At 38.8% G+C, this 19,747-nt stretch overlaps 2 protein-coding genes and 1 long non-coding RNA gene across 4 annotated transcripts; all 3 read right to left on the bottom strand.

Annotated features, from left to right (window-relative positions):
- Window positions 1–2,938: 2,938 nt before the first annotated feature.
- Window positions 2,939–11,496, bottom strand: LOC105040794 (uncharacterized). The gene is given in 10 exon segments (XM_073253434.1): window positions 2,939–3,677; window positions 3,760–3,913; window positions 3,916–4,001; window positions 6,238–6,518; window positions 7,803–7,872; window positions 9,318–9,838; window positions 10,398–10,597; window positions 10,793–10,979; window positions 11,237–11,292; window positions 11,400–11,496. Coding segments are annotated over 10 exon segments (2,010 nt in total). The 3' UTR covers window positions 2,939–3,319.
- On the bottom strand, window positions 8,071–9,313 carry LOC140856608 (uncharacterized). The gene is made up of 3 exons (XR_012140056.1): window positions 8,836–9,313; window positions 8,600–8,717; window positions 8,071–8,455 (listed from the first exon to the last, which is right to left on the bottom strand). It is a non-coding gene; the product is annotated as an uncharacterized lncRNA (long non-coding RNA).
- A 605-nt stretch (window positions 11,497–12,101) lies between the features above and the next one.
- Window positions 12,102–19,450, bottom strand: LOC105040795 (uncharacterized). Of its 2 annotated transcripts, none has more exons than XM_010917490.4 (9): window positions 19,150–19,450; window positions 18,824–19,079; window positions 18,487–18,711; window positions 18,153–18,409; window positions 16,493–16,716; window positions 15,896–16,021; window positions 14,664–14,849; window positions 13,533–13,670; window positions 12,102–12,986 (listed from the first exon to the last, which is right to left on the bottom strand). In XM_010917490.4, the coding sequence occupies exons 1-9, from the start codon at window positions 19,277–19,279 to the stop codon at window positions 12,672–12,674; spliced, it is 1,857 nt and encodes a 618-aa protein (XP_010915792.1). In that variant the 5' UTR covers window positions 19,280–19,450; the 3' UTR covers window positions 12,102–12,671. The 2 variants fall into 2 exon arrangements, with proteins under 2 accessions (XP_010915792.1, XP_010915793.1); XM_010917491.4 differs by having other exon boundaries at window positions 16,493–16,710; window positions 19,150–19,449.
- Window positions 19,451–19,747: the final 297 nt, after the last annotated feature.

Here is a 19,747-nt window from a genome sequence, read left to right as displayed (position 1 = left end):
TTTTTTATTTTTTTAGACTCATTTTTTTGGATATTTTTAAAAAAAATTAATTTGAAATGGAGAAAGTAATTTGAAATGGTGATTTTTATTTGAATCAAAATAAAATTTTTATTTTTTTATAAATTTAAAATTATAATTTTTATTTTTTTATTTTTTTATTTTTTTTAAAAATAAATAATTGAAGTCCTCATTTGAAATGGCGTTTTCAAAAATACCATTTAAACGTCATTTGAAATAGTATTTTTGTAAATACCATTTCAAATGACGATTTTAATTTTTTTTTTATCGTTCATGTGGAAAAAAAAAAAAGATGAAAGAAGATGATGACGTGATGGCTATAAAATATTATTTCAAATGATATTTTATAAATTTATATTATTTTTATAAATAAATTAAAAAATATATTATTTTTATAAATAATTTTTTAAAAAAATTATTTAAAAAATAAACTCCTATCTTATTCCACTCCCTCGAAAGATCAGATCAGATGACAAGTGATGGATGTCCATTTCTGACCTTTCCCTTCCCACTGTACCCATCCTCTCTTTCAATTTTCTATCAACATCCAGCGTCGTTCAGTACCATTCCCGACCCATACCTCTCTCGTCTCGATATCTATCCATTCCATACTCTCCAATGGCACCATATCATCATCATTCCTTACGTATAGCTGCCAGCCGTGTTGAAAAGTTTGTACCACCGCGTGTCGTGGAAATGTCGCATTCATCACCTCTGTTAGAACCTCTGACCGACTAGCTAAAAAATAAAAATATCAGAGATCAATTACTTATCAGGACTGGAGAATACAAAAAAAAAAAAAAAAAAAAAAACCCAGTCAAGTCAAACAAATCGTCTTGGGCCACCACTTGCTGCACCAACATTGCCACCTGTTTCCCGTTATTTAAGGAAGTCGAGTCATCTTGGAAGAGACATAGGGACGTGCCGTAGGACATCATTAACGTAACAATATCAGCAACCCAGCTCTATCTAAACTACTATTTTATAACATGGACACAATCATAAATAACTTGCATTTAAGAGCACACCACATCACCACGAGGCCCGGCCATCATCGGTGGCGCCCACCCCGCTAGCTGCGTGGCGAGACCGCCTTGTTCCCCGCGCATTCTCCTTCAGGAGTTCAGCACTGGAGAGTTCCAGAGTCCATGGGCCGCGGCTCCTATTGGGGTATTAAACCAGAGTAGATCCACACACCACTTGAGGCATGTACTCCGAATGCTGTACCTTTTTTTCGTGTTGAGGTGATACTAAGATCGAACACGCAGGGCAGTACCCTTCCTCGAGAAGGGCCCTGTTAAAGTCTCTTTTTTATATATACATATTTTTGGGGTACGTTTTCTGGTCTTTTCCATGAATAGGTTTGGCAGCCAATGTTCTGCCTGAGTTAAAAGGCTCTGGTCAAAGCAGCCACCAATGCTGGTCCAAACATTAATTTTGATTGCTTCTGTAACATAACTCTATATATTTCTTGATGGTTGCCTTAATACAGTTTCCTTTGTTACCAAAATATATATATAAAAAAAAAAGCAGCCATCAATGGAATCACGGTGTCTCCGCAACCTAGTATAGTCTATAACTGCTAGGACTGCAAGCCGGTCGGGTGGTGAAGAAATTTTTGGAGCCAAGTTGATATAAAAATAACCCCTACCACGAGGCTGGATCAAGTCATAATTGTTTAGTTGTGTGAGATTTTCCCGTTTCAGGGAAGTTCTATTTTGAGAGACTGAAGGTATTTTAGTTGCGTTGGACTTTTGGATATGGTACGATGCTTTTTTTTTTTTTTGAGATATAGTACAATGCTTTTTTTTTTTTGGGGGGTAAAGATATAGTACAATGCTTTAGTGTTACTAGTTGTATGAGCGGCATACCTTTCAAATACACCGAATATGCTTTCCAAAATTTATTTTGACTCCCCGGGATCGATGATCGCTTTGATTCCTACTACTCTCACCACTAAATTTTGTCCATGCAAATTGTGTTTACTCATTTATATCCACGTGGATGTACTGAAACAATATCTTATGCAATTGGTAACAGTTCAGACCGGAAGAAATTATCCTCTAATGTGCTTTTATCTGAATTCGATTTAATCAACTGTCTATCCACAAGTGCCCTAAAAATTTGAATGGTTATTGACTGGACTAGGTCCACCGCTGAGCTGGTGGACCGGTCCAATCACAAAACAGCATGCATATAATCAGACAAAATGAAAAAGCCTATAATGCATGTACATTTATGCGTATTGCTTCATGATTAAACTGGTTCATCAACTTAGTAGTGGATTTGATCCAATCAATAATTAATTCAAAAATTTATCCTACCGGACCATATATATATATATAGAGAGAAAAAAAGAAAAGTGAAAAAAAAAGGGTGAAAAAGTTGAAACCTGACACTTATCAGAATCAAAAACATGGGACTCCCCTCTTCCTCTCAATGTGATGCATGCACAGCCAGCCAATCACTTTCTACATTCGTCAAAAGTGCATGCCACTTTCTAGTGGAATTCTGGCTAGAAGGAAGGGGAAGGAAGGTTCCACTTCAGCCGCAGCAACACCCCCCTTCCCCCCCACTCCCCATTGTCTCTCCTTGTGGGCGGCCATGAACCCCAAGATCCTCTCAGAATCCAAATATAGCCATAGTTATATATTTTTTTTCCAATCAATCCTTGTGCTGTGCTGATAGCATATGGCAACGGTGGGAATTAGAATCACCGCAATACAAAAAGTAAAAAAGAGGAAAAGAATCTGAGATTGGTGCAGCAAACTATTAATTCATTGCATCGATGCTTAAAAACCCTTTCCATGCTGAATGGATCCTTCCTTGATTTCTAGAAGGCCCAGGGACAGATACCTTGTGTGTTGGTGTTTCACAAGAAGAGGACCTAATGAACATGGAAGGGCCAGATACTTGGTGACACTTAGCAACCGTTAATAACTTCTTAACCATTCCATGGAAAGCAAGCGTAACATATAATATTATCAATGACCACGAAACAAAAAGTAACCAGGCAAAGCACCACCTTGCACTCATGGTTCCATAATGCACTAACACTGCTTTGGCCCACAAAGTGTGAGCTGCAGGCTCCTGAATTTGGCTACATTGTTATAGTATTATCAAATTACTTGCACCAGACAGTGGAGATGCTTCACAGCTATTCCAGTCACTTGCACCAAGACTTCACATGGTTTTCCTGAATTGGCTGAAGAATAAATAGCAAAGATCAGCGGTTCCCACAAATCTACGTGCAGTGGAACCATCTGCTGTAAGTGGATCTTTCAAGTCGGCAGTGGTGGGATCAGTAACAGATCAAAACGTGATGCTCGTGTAAGATCCAGTGTATGATGCAATGCATCTTCATGGAATATGATGTAAGGATGCGATTCTGGGTGATTCTCTTCCAAGAAATGCCTGTCGAGGAGATGTCATACTTGTGATAAAAGTCACCCACATTTGCAACAACCAGGGGATCCTTGTCTTCGTTAAATTTTGTTGATTTTTGACTTGCTTGCTCGAGCTCCTCTATCGGGTCTGCCATTATCTTCTTCAAGCTGGCCCTGCTCTTCTGGCTCCAATCAAACATTGAGACGCCAACCATTGTAACCTTCAGGCGTAGCGAGTTCAAAGAAATTTCATTGATACCATCTCCATCCTTCCTGCATAATAGCGAAGATAAAATAATCATATTCCAATTATAATAAACTTCACATATTGGGAATACGGACAACAATAGCAAACCTTGTTCTTGATCCTAGTATTTGTGGTATTCCATGTTACTCTGACCACCGATTTTGAAACCAGCTGCCAAAAGGGAACTGAAAATCAGTTTGATTTGTTGACTGGCCATGATTGCCTTCAGCATTTTCATTTAAACCTGGTCCTGAAGCACCGCATGGACATCAAGCTGGTCATTAGCAGCATCTTCCAAGATAGCAACATCACTAGTGGACATAGCTGCCTTTGAAAACAAAGCGGCACTCCTGAAATCATCATCCACCACCGAAAAAAATAGCACGAGAACTAAGATCCCAGCATAAACACAAACAGAAGGCAACAAAGTGTGATCTCTATTTAAAAACAAGGCTGCATGCTTTTAAGCATGTAGAGAACAATAGTTTCAATAACCTAAAAACAAGATGCAACTCACTTGGTAAATGCCAGAGCAGATGGGGCAATAGCAATTTGGAACTTGGCTAAGATGTCTTCATCAATTCCCTTGATACAAGTATGCTGACAGGTACCAAAGGGAGTAACAGCCATCTATAAGAAGATATTAACATGCCAGCAAAGATCATAATATATGAAAAGCAGCTTCTTTTTATCGATTTTGTTACAGATCTCTGACTTGGATAATGCATTCCTAGCATTAAGATTTTTGTGAGCACCACCAGTTTGGGCATTCTGCAATGCATATACGGTGCCTTGATTTCTAATAACCCTTGCCACTGGTTGCACCAGAATCCTGGGACTGAATCCCACCATTAGAGTGGAGAAGTGGGGATGGTATTTAGATTGGGAAAGAGCTACATCCCACTGTGGCCAAAATTAAGGCCAATTGAAGACACTGGATAAGACATCAATAGCCCAACCTCCAAACTAATTTTCGTCTCCCTAAAACAACATGTAACATGAGTGCCAAGAAAAGAATTTTTGTCATGAAAACACAAGGATGAAGCAAAATAAGAAAAATGCTCAAGCCCCAAAACAGGAGTCTAAGCAGGTTTTTCTCTTGTTGCCTTAACACTGAATAATCCCTTAGCCTGTATTGGAAAGCCTTTACATTCCACTTCAAGCACTGCAGGTAGCATTGGCTTGACCTGTTACCCCTCCATATACTGGCTCAATCATCCCCTGTATTCCTGTCATACAAAGCCTTGATTCTGTAGTTAAGAAATGGCAGCTAAAACAAAAGATGGCTATAATCACGAGTCCAACAGATTTCTATGAGAATACATTTTAGTTTATGGCTAATTGATTCTTCATCCACATAACAAATGCTATGACTATTTACCTGGTGCTGGATGTGTATAATAAATTTCTAACTTGAATGCAGTCCACATCTGTAACAATCCAGGACTTTATCCAAAAATGCTAGCCAAAAGATGTTGTTTGAATTCGTTGGTCCTGTATAAATACCCAAGATCTCCTCAATGTACAACCATTGTGGGACTAAGCACATACCCATATGGGTCCTCCCAACATCATGGCCCCAAACTTTAGATCAAATAGTTCCATCAATCAAATGGTTTAAGTTGACCTATGCATCACTTGGATGTAGCCCTCTTATACAAAGGAAAACTGGCAACCCCATTAGACAGGTCACACAGAGAACACTCCTGATGTTCAGCTTAAGCCGAGCAGAGAGTACCTCTTCACTCACAATAGGCATTTCTATATTGTCCAATAATATCAGCTTAGACGTAAAATAATCCAGACTGACATCTACATGGTTATTACCAGATCAAATTGCAAAGGGCATAGGCAATGACCTGTTTCAAGTTATCCAGTTGATAGTTTCATACTAACTAATATGCATTCAAATTTAAACACACACAATAACTGTAAATTACCACTTGGACTGTAAATGCTTGAACAACTGATAAGTTTAATTCAACTTCCGACACTAAAGTGGCACTGCCAGCAATTTTCGAGTAAATCATGGAACCATTCAATTTTGAGATGTAAAACCACTTTTTATTCGTCAACCAACAAAATACTCTTCATTCCATTCTAACAATAATCAACCATATGCACTGGAGACGACATGGAAGAACCCCTAATGTTGGGGGTACCAAGAACCAAACACTGAAGCTTCTGGACAGCAATTGAAAATTAGAGATGCAAGCTATACCTGACCTTACATGGTCAAATCTCATAATTAGTTTGGACCAGGATTAACCTGGGGACTGGCATGGGGCTTTGAAGAAATAGAGTAGGATCATACGACCAATTCTGATGCTGGCACAGCCTGATGATTTTAAATGGTTTGGAATCCAGATTCAGTCTTGATAAGTTCAAGCCTATCTAATGTTTGGGCCTGGCCCAAGCCTTGGTGGTTCTTGTTCAAGCCAGGTTCAGGTAGAACTTGGCCAAAGCACACCCTAGTCAGGTGACATTGTGACATGATGGGATGTGATTCAAGTGTGAAAGACAAATAAACTCACATTTCTGACAAGTCATCATAACCTGAATGTTATGTGCTATCATGGACGGTACATGTATCTTTCTTCAAATGAGTCTACGAGATAATGAACCTTCGGTTGGATCCCAGTGGCTTTTCGCAACCACTTGTTTCCTTGAAGTACCTTGCTAACAACATCAACAAGCTGAAATTCAACAGCTTTAGATATTACATTAAGCAGCATTCCAGAATGATCCAACTCATCAAGCACTTCTTGAACCAGCAATGCATCCAAAAGCAAAGGTTTCCAAGATGAAATAGTAGTCTGAGCAAAGACTGCTACATTAACTACATACAAAAGCATGGCAAAAGGACTATATAATCATCTATAAGTAGTGTCTGTCTCTTATAACTACATAATAATGCATGGCAAGGAATTTAGTAGTGATTTTCAACAGGTGAGAACAATTTAATTTTCTCTCTTGTAAGGAGAAATTTTAGAAGGTTTGTAGGAGTACTATGATAAGTATGAAGGAGCAGATAGAAGTTGGTAAGACAACAGGGGCAAGTGAAATAAATTAAAAGAAGACAAAAAGGCTAGCTAATGAACCAAAAATTCCCACATGTTAAATGACTGAGAGTCCTCTGAAGGAGTTCAATACAATTTGCATAAGCATATTAATAATCTCTGGCAACATCAGCAGCAAGTAAAAAAAATTATTGTAGTGTTGAAGGTTCTTGTCTTTTAGATGATAAGCATAGAACTTAGTTTCTAGTGGAGAAACTGCTAATGGTGGGATGTAGGTCCATTGCATCAACTCCTCAGTTGGCATCAATATATAATTATACACCCAGACATAATCACATAAATATTTTACATGGGTTTCTGTTTCTGCCGGAAGACAAATGCCATTCATGTATAAACTATGACAAGTACATAAACTTGAAATTAATTTTTTAAAATAACTTTTAAGAATAAAAATAAAAATAAAAATAAAAACAATGGCATTTGAATAACTTGATTAATTACATTTAACAGCCTCAAGCAAGGTCATAATATTTGGTATTATGATTCCCATTCCCATCTTGAATCACTGAAATATGCCTAAGAATTTGATCATAAAGTGTGGATTTCAATCAAGGTTCACAAGAACCTCAAAAATACTTCTTCAATTAGTATTTTTTGAGTATGTCACCTGGATATTCCATTTTTAAGCCGTCAAGAAATACTGACACTTTTGGACACTTGAATAGGGCACAGTTTGACATAACACAACCGGACACTCCACTTTAAGTGTCCTCTGATGTCAGCAAAAAGTGTCCAACACATGCTGTGATAATGTACTCTTAGTTTTAAGTACTAGACACCTTAAGTTTCTTAGGTTTTCTGGACAATAAAAACAAAATGTCATTATCTTTTCTTTACCAAATAAGTCGATGTTCAAATTAAAGGACAATCTTAACTTTTATTTGTGTTCTAGGTGCCAGTCTGAAATCTAAACAAGATTCATCATGTTACCCATAGTGGCTATATCATGATACCAATATATACATATGTTTCTCAGAAAAGATGAACAATTTTCTCTTTTCTTTTCAGAGAGGAAAAAAGGCAAAGTAAATTCTAAAATTTCTTAAAAATCTAATGATAACATAGTCATGCCTTGAAATGTTCATAAGCTATAACAAGTCGGCAAGCACCCACCACACCAATTGGAACATTCAGTTGTCTAACATATCAAATGAGAGAGCAAAATGTCAGTTAGACTGCAGTCCCTCATTCATTAAAAAGAACAGTATCAATGCAGTTTCCAGTAATGCCTTCATACAGTTCTTGCGAAGGTGCAGTACCATTGTCGTCAGTACATGAAATGCTATGAACTAATCGTCATAATGAAAAATGAACATTTTACCATACAAGAGAGATATAATTTTTAGATAGTTATATTATAAGGTAGGAATCATATCCTCATAAAATAAATTAGAACATAATAATTCATATAAACAACTCTTAACCGAAAAAAGAGAAATAAAACTCTGAACAATTAAACAAATTGTATCCATAATCAAGTAATGCTTTGGAATGAAGCAAATCTGAGAGAACTTTAATAAATTGCCAGCAAGAAAAGTAACTCAAGAAAAGTTTACTACAATCCTTATGGTAACTCAAGAAAATTTGGATACTCTTTTGAACTCATGGATTGGATCTCCATTCTTTATGACCTTGCTCTGAGGCTCAACTTCAAATTTTGATGGTGGAACAAGGATAAAGCATCACCAAATTTTCGATATCCAAAGGCTGCTTACCTGATCCCTCTGTAACACCAAAGACCCCACAAAGTACATTAACTACACATATAAACAAAGATCTAGATAAATGACATATGCAGGTTTCATCATTAGAAAATCCATTCTCATCAAACTCATCATCACTCTTTGGGGTTTATGTCTTTAAGTTACCTGTTTAGCAAGGCCATCCAAAATCGAAGCAAAAGTTTAGATGGTGCCTGATTACACCAAGAAACTGCCAAAACGAAGATTGGAAGATCTTGAACTATGCAAGCCATGAAGCATTATCCTAATTACATAAAATGTATCAGCTCTTCAAAGATCATGATAACCAACTAGTTCATGTATGAGATTATTTAATTATGTGCATTATAGTCCATGTATGAACCTTTCTTTCAAAATATTACCTTTTGTTTTGGAGAAATTTGGCCTTGGAGAGGAATTGACAGCCAAGTTGAATCAATAAACATTGATATAAATGGCAAACCTTACTTCACAATTGATTGTTATCAAACACAATCCTTTGAAAGCATTGCTAGATGAGGACTAGATGGTCGGATGTGATCGTATACTTAACATAATGAAGGGTCCGACCTCAGACAGGATTCGATATCAAATTGAATAGAAATCAGCAATGGAAAACTTAAATTTTATAAAAGAAAATGATATCCTGGTTACATGAGGAAATATCTCAAGGTTGTAATCCAAAAATATTTTTTGAGCGTGATTGTAGGTAAAAAATTACAAGTAATCTATGGCAAATATGATGAAATGAAGACTGCAAAACTCCTCCCAAAGATTGCAAAATACTTCACAGGCTTAACCCAATAAGCTGTACCAAAGACAATCTTATTATTTCCCCAGGATATGACCTAAAAACTAAAATCACAATGCCGATCCTTCGACTCCTACCTTCATCTCTTTCAGAAAGAAATATGAGAATTTCAAGAGTAAAAATGAAGTCTTTCGGCCAGATATCAAATACAAAAAGAAACCCCACGAAGCCGCCCCTCCCGGGCCCTTGGAGCTGGAGATAAGCCCCTCTATCCTCACGGCCGACGAGAGGTTCCCGATGGCCGACGAGAGCAAGGCCGTGGCAGAGCTAGCCGAGCTCCAGCTCTGGTAATCGGAGGAGGAAGAAGAGGACGCCAAGGAGAAAGGGCAGAGGCGAGCGGAGGAGCAAAGCGGCGATGAGAACGTGCAAGGAGGAGGGCACACCGCCGTGCGGCAGGGATTCAGTGGAGGGAAAAGGAGGAAAGAAAGGATACTGGCGGTGAGAGATTGCAGAGAGCGACCGCCGGTGTCCAGGAACGGAGGCCGGTCACGGTTTCGGGCTTTCCCTGAGGAGGAGGAAGGGAGGGGGAGGAAGGTGACATCGCCGCCGTCGTCTCCAGAATCAAAGGTGGGGATCTATCCGTTGCCGCCAGACTCTTGAGGATGCTGACTCGGCTGGTCTTCTTGATGTACCACAGGGACATATCTCCACTCAGGGTTTGGTACAATTCAAGAACTATTTATTTTAGACATTTATTCATTTTTGGCTAGTGCCGTTAGAGGCGTATATGCGGATTGTTTATCATAAGGATCATAATTAGTTTAGGACACGAGTTCTAGGATCAAATCCAGAGAAGTACGCTATTAAGGTATAGACACGCTCACCGGTCTTTGCCACCTGCACCTAGTGCATGTCAAGTCTAGTGTTTGTTCTGTATCATTTGGTCATCGCACTGCCTGAAATTACTTTCAAGGAGAGAAGCCTTTAATTACTGTCCTCAGATGTTTATCCTGTCCAGATGGCAATCTACAAGAGCTTCCCTTGATGTGTGCATATCAAGGAAAACGCAAATAATCTAGTTATGTATTCAAATAAAGGACGAAACACTTTACATTGAATCATGTACAACCATTAGATAAGATATATGTGTACAAAGAAACTAACACAGTGATAGAAACATATGATGTAGCATACAAGAAGAGGTGAGACAAAACAAAGATGTTCAAAGATCTGAGGGAAGCGAAAAGCTGGAATGTTTAAAAGTCCTTGAAGCATCATCCTCAAGATATTGCCTCGTATTGAGAGAATAAATCCGCAGAGACGCCAACGAGTGGAAGTTGCCATGTATTGAGAGACAATAAAACCCCATAAATGCGTAAGATATCTTGCTAAAGCTGAGATGGATATACTAAACAATCCATAAAGCAAAGTGCAGCATAGCTAAGATGGAGGAGAAGATAAACAGTGCGGACATAAATTGCACAATCCACTGAGCAATGTGAAAGCAGCTGAAACTGAATTTTATGAAAGAGATCTACGGAAGGTACATAATGTAATATGGCCAAAATGACCGAAGAGAGGCAGCAAACCATCAATATTCAGATCTGTAAAGGATGAACTGGTAAGAACCAAACCCTGTGAGGCCTCTGAAAAATGCATGCTATTAATAAACAAAGAGCCTCCCTGAGAAGAGGAAGATGCACAAATACGGCAGAGTATATCTGTGATGCACAAATACGGCAGAGTATATCTGTGAAATTGAAGCGCACCTCTAAGCTGTAAAGATGAATGGTAGTCCAGAGGTAATAACAGCCATAGTGGAAGGTATACACAAGTGATTGCAACCGGTACCGTAAAATATGATATGATATGAAGCAGGAACATTGTAAAAGAAGAACAACACAATGGCTGTAAAAAAGAGTATATGCTTGGACGATATAATAGCACATCATCTGCATCTGGTATAGCAGAGAAAAAACAAGTAGAAACAGTGCACGTGTAATGAAAAATAATCATAGAAGAAATAATAGCACATCAGTTGCATCTTGGAGGGTGAGGCTCTGATACAGAGCAAAAGAAATTGAGAACACTAAATAGCAGTCAGCATTAAAGTGATTAATAAGAAAGCCAAAGGGTTTTTAAGCGGTACGAAGAAATTGAATTCCATAAGAATCAGCTTGTAGCATTTGAGCAAACTGAGAGTCAGTAATAGATGATGAAGACCAAGACACCTGCCCTCGTAAAGCCCGAGTAGCCACACAGTCTGCAGCTTTATTTGCTTCTCAATACACATGAGCGACATTGAAAGAAGCACTAGCTAGTTTCCACATCCATAAATCTTTAAGCAAAGGGAGATGCTGAAGCTTGGGATAGAAGGTTGGGAGAGCCATGAAGCCATGGCAGAGGAATCAGCTTCTAACCATATTTGAGTTGCATTGCATTGCTGTACAGCCACTTTCATTCCCAGCCAAGCCGCAGTAAGCTGTGCATAAGGTACAAAAAGAATGATGCAACTGTTGGCCGCCCACATAAATTTTAAGAACAATAAAATGTAATGCTTTCCTTAGATTGCATAATGCTCCTCTTAGGGTCTTAACATTCTTGCGGCTCCTCTTATGGGTTCTAGCAAGACTGTACCCTGTGCAGGATCCTTGCAGCATTGTAACACCTATCGGGAAGCTTCACCAGCATTGTAACACCTAACCAACCAACGTGCCAAACAAAACTGGCAAGCCAACAACACTCAACACACACACACATCCCTGTCAAGGTTACCAGTGAATTCCACAACCGAAGAGTATATGCTGAGTGTAATGACCCTGAAGGTGTACCATAGAATTTAAGAAGCGTATCCATTCAATAAGCCATCTGATCCTCAATAATCAAAAGAAGACCAACTAAAGAGAAGTAACAAATTAAATACACTATGCAACATTTATGAACTGTTATGCCAACCTGCTAAAATTTTTACACGTAAAGCAAAAAGAATAAAAAACAACAATTTGGATTATCAGGATGTTTTCACCACCCCAGGACATAGATTTGGTAAGTCATTCTCCTAGAACCTAGAAGCAAGAAGAAAGATTACACTGTCAGGCATTGCTTCTGCTGTGGACAAGATCCATCTAGCATGATCTCTTTGATTTCTTTTAAGATAGAGATTCCACCAGGATATTAGCATAGATTCACCTAGTGGACAAAAACTATCTTCTCAGAATCTTGAAAATCTTGATAAAAATCCACCATACCTTCAGGACAGACTTTCAATGCTAACTGGTTCTCATCCACTCAGTTGTAAAACACTGATACGTACCAATAATAGATGGTCAATTGCCAAGCTGACACACTAAATTGGATACAAGGTCTCTCCAGCAGGTAGGTACACATAAAGCTCCTTTCCTTGACTGCAAACATATCATGATAAATTATCAGCAGCATCCTACTGGTCATTGCTTGTAGCGGGATCAACTAAGATGAAACAGGCTCAGAAGTTGTTGTTCTTTTGTCTGATCGGGCTCTCGCATTCAACCTAACAGACAGGTTTTTACTACTCTTGCTGTCAACTACTTTTCTAGGGACAGACCGCTGCATAATGCGGATTGGAATACCACCCAGATCAAAATCTTCCTTCAGAGACTTCATCAAGAATCTCATATCAGTATCTGAAAGTTGTGCCTTCCCACTTAAGAAGGCAATAAATGTTGGCGGGCGAGCTTTAACCTGAGTGAAGTATTTTATTTTGGGTTGTGTTGCTTGATCTTTCCAGGAATGCCTGCTCATAACCTATTGATATACAAATAAAAAGGAGCAACATGTTATGGCCATACACATAAGACTAGTAGTACAAAAAATAATCCCAAAAACTGCCACTTCCTAGTTATTTAATCAACTTCTATTTGTAAATCACAAAGATGCCAGAAATGTAACACAAACCATAAATTTTTAGCAAACTGACAATTTCCTAAAAGTGGCCAGCACTAATCCACATACAGTAGAGTTATCACACGCAAAAGAACTATCCGGTACAAAAATTATATGAAGATCGTTTTTATCATAACATTTTAAATGGAACTACATGCATGAAAAGAATCATTGGTTGATGAGAAACAAGAACAGATGAGACCAAGAAAAGGGTAACAAAGAAGAGCTGCAGCACATCTAAGTAATTTGATTTGATGGGTGATAAAAGGACTATCCCAGACACGAGTTGTAAACTAGCAGACATCTAGAAGAACTATCCAACAGTTATCCAGCTATCAAGTATAACTTCTTTTACAATTACATATGCAAGGTGACACCAAGACCAAAAATTAAACAATTCTTTTTTACCTTTCGCAACCAACGATTTAGGCGTGCCGTTGGCAATCTCAAACACCATTTTCGGTATGTATCCACAACCTCACGCATGACAGCTATCCGTCCCTTTCCCTCCAAAGCTGAAACAAAAACAACTGGTATGCCCGTGACCTGTCAATGAAGTAATATAGAAGAGCATTGTCAGCAGCAAATCAATTTAGTTTTGCTTGGCAATAGACAGCCATCAATTTTAGAATGAAGATGTTTAGAGTAAATGACAGATTAATCCTTATACGGAAGCAATACGTGTTAAAGCAAAATATGCGTATGATAGTTTTTTCCCCACTCGTGCTAATCTTGCAACTGTTTCTTGTAACACTGTCTAGTTTTTGCTTTCTACTTATGGCGCTGATACTACCACCTGGTTTGGGTAACACTGTACATTGAATGACTTAAGCTATGTCTAGATAGCGTTTAGAACATTTACCTCCACCATCAAGCTCTTTCAGTTTTAATTCTTAAAGGAAACATCAAGGCCATGTAGCACTGATATTCAACACTCAGTTCATGCACTTGCTCCTGATCTGACTGTGCCCCTGTTGTGCACTGAAAAGATCCTGAAAATGCATGTGTTCTCCATCACTTCCATGAAGCAAGCCGAGCACATCGATCAAATCAAAGCTATAATGGACCTTGATTGTCCCAAGGCTGGGCTCCACAGTATTGGGCCCAGGTGTTAACATGAAGTCATGAGACCTTTTTTTACTCTGAAATAGAGGTTCATAACAAAATGAAACCACTCCCTTTGTCCTACTAGTTCACCAACTGAAAGGCTGCCAGAAATTCATTGAACTTGCAAGAAATGAGTTAAGCATACTCTTGTGATATCACCTCCAAAAATACCAATGCTCATTTATTATGCAAAAAATGAGACATAATCGTCACCAGCAGTGCATGTCTTAGATATTCATCAGTAAAGTTTATGACAAACAGATATATCACCTGTCAAATCTATTTACTTATTTTTTAAAAAAGCTTGAGCTAAAAGCCTGAAGCCAAATACACTATAAACTCCTCTATTCCAAAAATCAGTATAATAATAATAATAATAATAATATCTATCTCAGAAAAAACTTTCATTGTATATACGAGGAATGAACAAACCTGAGGTACAACAGTCTGGATTTCTTGAGGAACAGCCTTCTTAACTTTCTCATGCAATGATGAATTTTGTCTTCCCCTTAGAAGATCCATCTTGTTAACAATCACAACAAGGCCGCGACCTTCTTCTATTGCTTGCCGTGCTATAACTACTTCAGCATGTTTCATACTAGTCTTAGCTTTTGCAATCTACATTTACATAGAATACAAAGAGATAAAATTATCGGTAGTGGATATCATCAAATTCTGAATACAAAAAACAAAGATATGCTCTTTTTTTTTTTGGAAACGAATTATTAAAAAAAAAAAAAAAGCATTGTAAGCATTCTGAATACTGGCTTATTGCAGATTGGTCTGAAGCTAATTATCTTGCATGACAGCATTGTAAGGAAATTTACTCTTGACAGGGAATTTATTTTTTTATTCTTACAGGTGGATGTAGTCAAGGATCCTGCCTAGTAGTTCGGTCACTAGAATTAGTGCAACTTTGACAAAGATGGTACAATTTATTACAAAAGACAAATATGATTGACCAAATGAATATAAGAAAGGACCACCTTAACTTAAAAATCTTTTGAAATCATCAATACTCGAGTTTGAGAGTGTGAGTTGAAGTCCCACTAGCGCATTGAACATAATCAACAAACCATATCACAACCATTTTTTTGGCATATCCTGTTTATCCCTCAAATAAGTATAATCCTCCTTCGTCTGTAATGGTTAAGAAGAAAATGATGCTTTTTCTCAATCAAATGCCTAATATCCTCGTATGGATGTCTTGTATGCTGGATAAGTGGATATTCTATAAGATCTCATGACAAAGGTCCTATAAGTAAAAATAAGGTTGTTTGCTTGTGGATGCTCCTATAAAATAATGATTCAAACTGAAAAGTTTGCTTACTAATGCATATATAAGCAAGTCCTAAAATAATATATCTAGCTGGCCAGAATAAACTAGCTTCTAAAAAGGGAGAAGAAGAGAAAACAATGGTCTGAAAAGGTAATAACCCATATTCAAGTCATAGATATTCATTGAAAAAGAGAAAAGTTTTCTAGGGTATGTTCAAAGAGGGAGGGACGGAGGAGGGAGGTTGGGGGGGGGAGGCGGGGGGGGAAGCTGGAACAATCGCATGACCTCATGGTTGTAGATATCTCAAGTGACAACGTCAGCCCAATAAACAATGAAACAAGCAATGTCCTAATGTTGATTTTGATAGATATATAAGCATCCATACCTCTTCTCCATCAAGTACTAAAGCTACAACATGAGCCCTCATGAGGTTTTTTCTTGACTGCAAAACACTTAAGGATGCTGGCCCCTTCTCTTGCCCTGCTCTGTGCAACCAACCTGCTGTGTCCACCTGAACAACAAACCATAGTATGCTAAGACAAATATAAGACTACCATTAATGCTCTTAACACTATCCTAAATACACATATGAGCCTATTATACGATTTTAAAGGAAATAGGAATGCAAACTTCCAAGATGCATTAATGACAGCATGTGAAAGTAAAAACTTATACCTTTGTCATATAGTGTATTATATATCTATCTAAAAGTGTCCGTCGAAAAGTATGTATCTGTGTCTAAAGTGTGTGCATGATCATATGATTGCAAGAATCTCCGAGTTTGTTAATGAGAACAAGGATCTATTCAAATAAAACTAGGTATTCAAGACAGATTAGAAAAAAATATTAAAATATTAAATATCAAAAAGAATTCTACTTTTTAACCATCTAAACATAACTTGTTGAAAATAACCACTTTTGAAAATATACAAATAGTTAAACAAAACTATGGTAAAAGTGCATATGAAACCTGCTATTTTACCAAATATATAGTTCGCTCTTCAAATTGGAACTGAGCTCTAATGGAATCCCTCGTCAAGCCAGCCTCTGGCCCAACCAGAACTCTCTCCTCCTGTAATAGGGCATTTAGCAGAGTAGACTTTCCAACATTTGGACGTCCTACAATTGCAAGCTGCAAAGGTACTTTGCTTTCATCACTCTCCACGGTCTTCGAAGAAGTATCATCTGGGACATGGTTATCTGATACTTACAACAAAAAGAAAAAGAGATTATTGATAGTGATGTGATACGAAAGTGCCACCTAGACAATGCTATTATAGATCAAAAAAATCAGAAGATACCAGGACCACTAAATAAAGGCCTAGCGTATATTCACCAAAAAAAAGGACTATTGCACAAGCAACTACCATAGGTGCACGCATGCACATGCAGACACATACATGCATATGCATACATATGTGTGAATATATATATACGTGCATGTATCAATGTATAAAATACAACTTCATTGATGTATCCTAGCCCTTTCATATCTACTTTCTCAAGGTTTGAAGTATCAGTATCTATATCCATCTCCATGTTCTTGCTTCATAGACACACACGCACACACACACACATGCAAATACATATAGACATGCACGTATAGACATACAAACGGGCATAAATGCACACATGCGCGCGCGCGCGCGCACACACACACAGAGAGAGAGAGTAAATGTAAGTATGCATATAAGCATATAGTAAGGACAGGACTACTGCCCCTGTTAGACCTGAACCACCAATGAACCGTGCCCCATATCACCTCCAAACCACTCAATACCCTAGCATTTTTCTTTTGGCTCGTATGAACCAGCTCCATACCAGCCAATACATTGTGTATGTGCGGTATACACTATGGCATGTACTATATTGATCATTTTTGGATGGTCACTTCAAACAATATCAACAAAATTTGGATACAATTCCATATACTATGAAATAGATGTTCTTGGGTCATTTTTAGTCCCTCATTGAAAAGTGTAACAGTAAGTATAATTACCAGCCCTGTAAGCCTGATTGCCTGTAGTCTTCATGACCTCAACTAATTATCCTACATAATGGTGTCTTAAAACCAATGGATATCCATGCATAACTTCTTTAGTCCTTGGGAAAACATGCTATTATTTTTTGTTGATCTGACAATTTATGGGGATATTTATTACTACAATTAACATCAAACATCAACAATTTCCAAAAGGTAGAACATTATGACCAAACTTACATAGTCACACAGCCCCTCTTCCTCACCTCCTCCCTTGTGAACCACATCACAAAAACTATAATATGTTTTTCTTCTTATGCTCAATGATCATTTTTCTCTTTTCATCCAAAACAAATATGTCATCCATGCTTTAACATTAATCAGTAGAAAATGTAATCAAGAAGGAATTTTTCCGTGGAACTGCTTTAGAAGTGATACAATCTATGCATTTACCAAAATGAATGATCCTTTTTCTATCATTCTACCTGTACAAGCATCTGAATCTTTTACTTCATGGCATGCATGCATGGACAAACAACTGCTTGAAAGCAAAGTAAAAACCAACAAGGACAACCAAGGGAATGTATAACACATGTTTTAGCTTGCTACACAGAGTTTACACGTAATCAGAAACGATGATACTAAAGCAAAAGGGGCATACCATTAGGAAGTCGAAGCATATAGTCCTCAAACAATGGGCAAAGCGTCTCATAGAGCTCCGCCATGCCAAATCCAGTCTCTGCAGATATGGCAATCGGATCGCCAAATCCTAGTGCATGGGCTTCCCCTGCCTCTGAGGTAAGAAGACCTTGATCATCCAGTGATTCAGATTTATTCATCGCCACAATGGTACGCATTCCAGATGCATGCTTACGCAGCCACTGCCCAACTTCATGATCAAGTGGCTGCAGCCCCTCCCTAAAAATTTAAAAGTTTTACAATGGTGAGCTCTTCGTTGTAGAATGTATTATGGGATCAAATAATTTAAAACTAACCTCACGTCGATCAAAAAGATGGCAAATTGGGATCTTGCAAGGACATTCCCTGTCATCTCTGCCGTTCTGCTAAGAATACTCCCTGAAGTCGCTGCCGTCTCCAGGCCGGCAGAATCCAACACGCGAAACCTCAAATCTCCCAACTTGGCGATGCCTTCCCGTATGTCCCGAGTGACGTGGTCGCCAGGAGTGTTGTAGACAAGAGCCTCCCTCCTCCGTATCAAACTTCAAAACCCATAGAACAAGGAAACCGATCAGGCATCAACTAACTAGTAGAACTACCAAGAAAAGACCAACAACGAAAACCTAGCCCATAGGATGGAGGCTGGCGGCTCACCGGTTGAAGAGGGCGGACTTGCCGACGTTGGGGCGGCCGACAAGAATCACGGTCGGGAGCAGGGCCGGGTCGACCTTGGTGAAATCCACCGCGGACTTCTTCTGGCCTTTCTTGCTCTTGGGTTTCTCGGGAGGAGGATCCATCAAGGAAGCACTTTTCAGGTCGTGGTCCAAGCTCGGAATTCCACAGAAATTGGCGGTCGGTCGGAAGAGCCACGGCGTTCGGGGCAATCCAGTGGAGAAATGCAGAGAGCGCCCTGAACCACGGGTTTAGATTGGAAAGAAAGATCCACGGAGAGAAGATGAGAGAGAGGTTTCGAAGATTACCAAGAATGGGCAGAAGCGGATCGCCATTTCTTGGAGTCTGGGAAGCCCTCGCAAGGTTTGATCGAATGGAGAGAGAAAGAAGGGCACTCCGGTGTTTTCTCAAAATAGAACGTACGAAGACCTGCGCCATTGGGAGAAAGATGGGAGGTCGACGGCTCGCCCGCTAGGAGGAGGGAAGGGAGCCGACTTCCATAGTGATGAAGACAAGGAAGCGGGGCGAGGGTTTGATGGAAAGTAAGATAAGAACCTTTCGGGTCGTCTTGGACCATGGGGCTTGCGGTTGCAATTTGCCTGGATCCTAAGATAACGGGAGGGGTTTTCCCCATAGCGGCCCTTCTCAATCCAATTTATAGCCCCCATATTGGTCTGGAATAGCACATGACCCGCTCACCTTAGCCCATATTGTAAAAGGTCGGCTCATTTAGTATGGGCTGAGAGGAGCCTCCGTCTACAATAACTGGCCCACATAAAAACGAGCCAAGCTGGGGCCCATAATGTACGAGCCCAATAGACCAGTTCGGCCCGGATGTATAGTAAGCACGTGTATTTTTGGTGTATGTGTTACAGATGTATGATAAAAATATGCATGATTGAATAT

The sequence above is a fragment of the Elaeis guineensis genome, chromosome 3 (assembly GCF_000442705.2).
Source record: "Elaeis guineensis isolate ETL-2024a chromosome 3, EG11, whole genome shotgun sequence".
Taxonomy (NCBI): Eukaryota; Viridiplantae; Streptophyta; class Magnoliopsida; order Arecales; family Arecaceae; genus Elaeis; species Elaeis guineensis.
Note: the sequence above shows the minus strand (reverse complement) of the source record. Positions and strands in the feature narration are given on the sequence as shown.

Excerpts from the sequence above, each read along its gene's own strand:
- LOC105040795 (XM_010917490.4), bottom strand. The coding sequence starts at position 19,279 with ATGGCGCAGGTCTTCGTACGTTCTATTTTGAGAAAACACCGGAGTGCC. Across the intron at positions 19,080-19,149 it reads TCCGCTTCTGCCCATTCTTG|GGCGCTCTCTGCATTTCTCC; the intron begins GTAATCTTCGAA and ends CCCGTGGTTCAG. Across the intron at positions 12,987-13,532 it reads TAAATCGTTGGTTGCGAAAG|GTTATGAGCAGGCATTCCTG; the intron begins GTAAAAAAGAAT and ends GTATATCAATAG.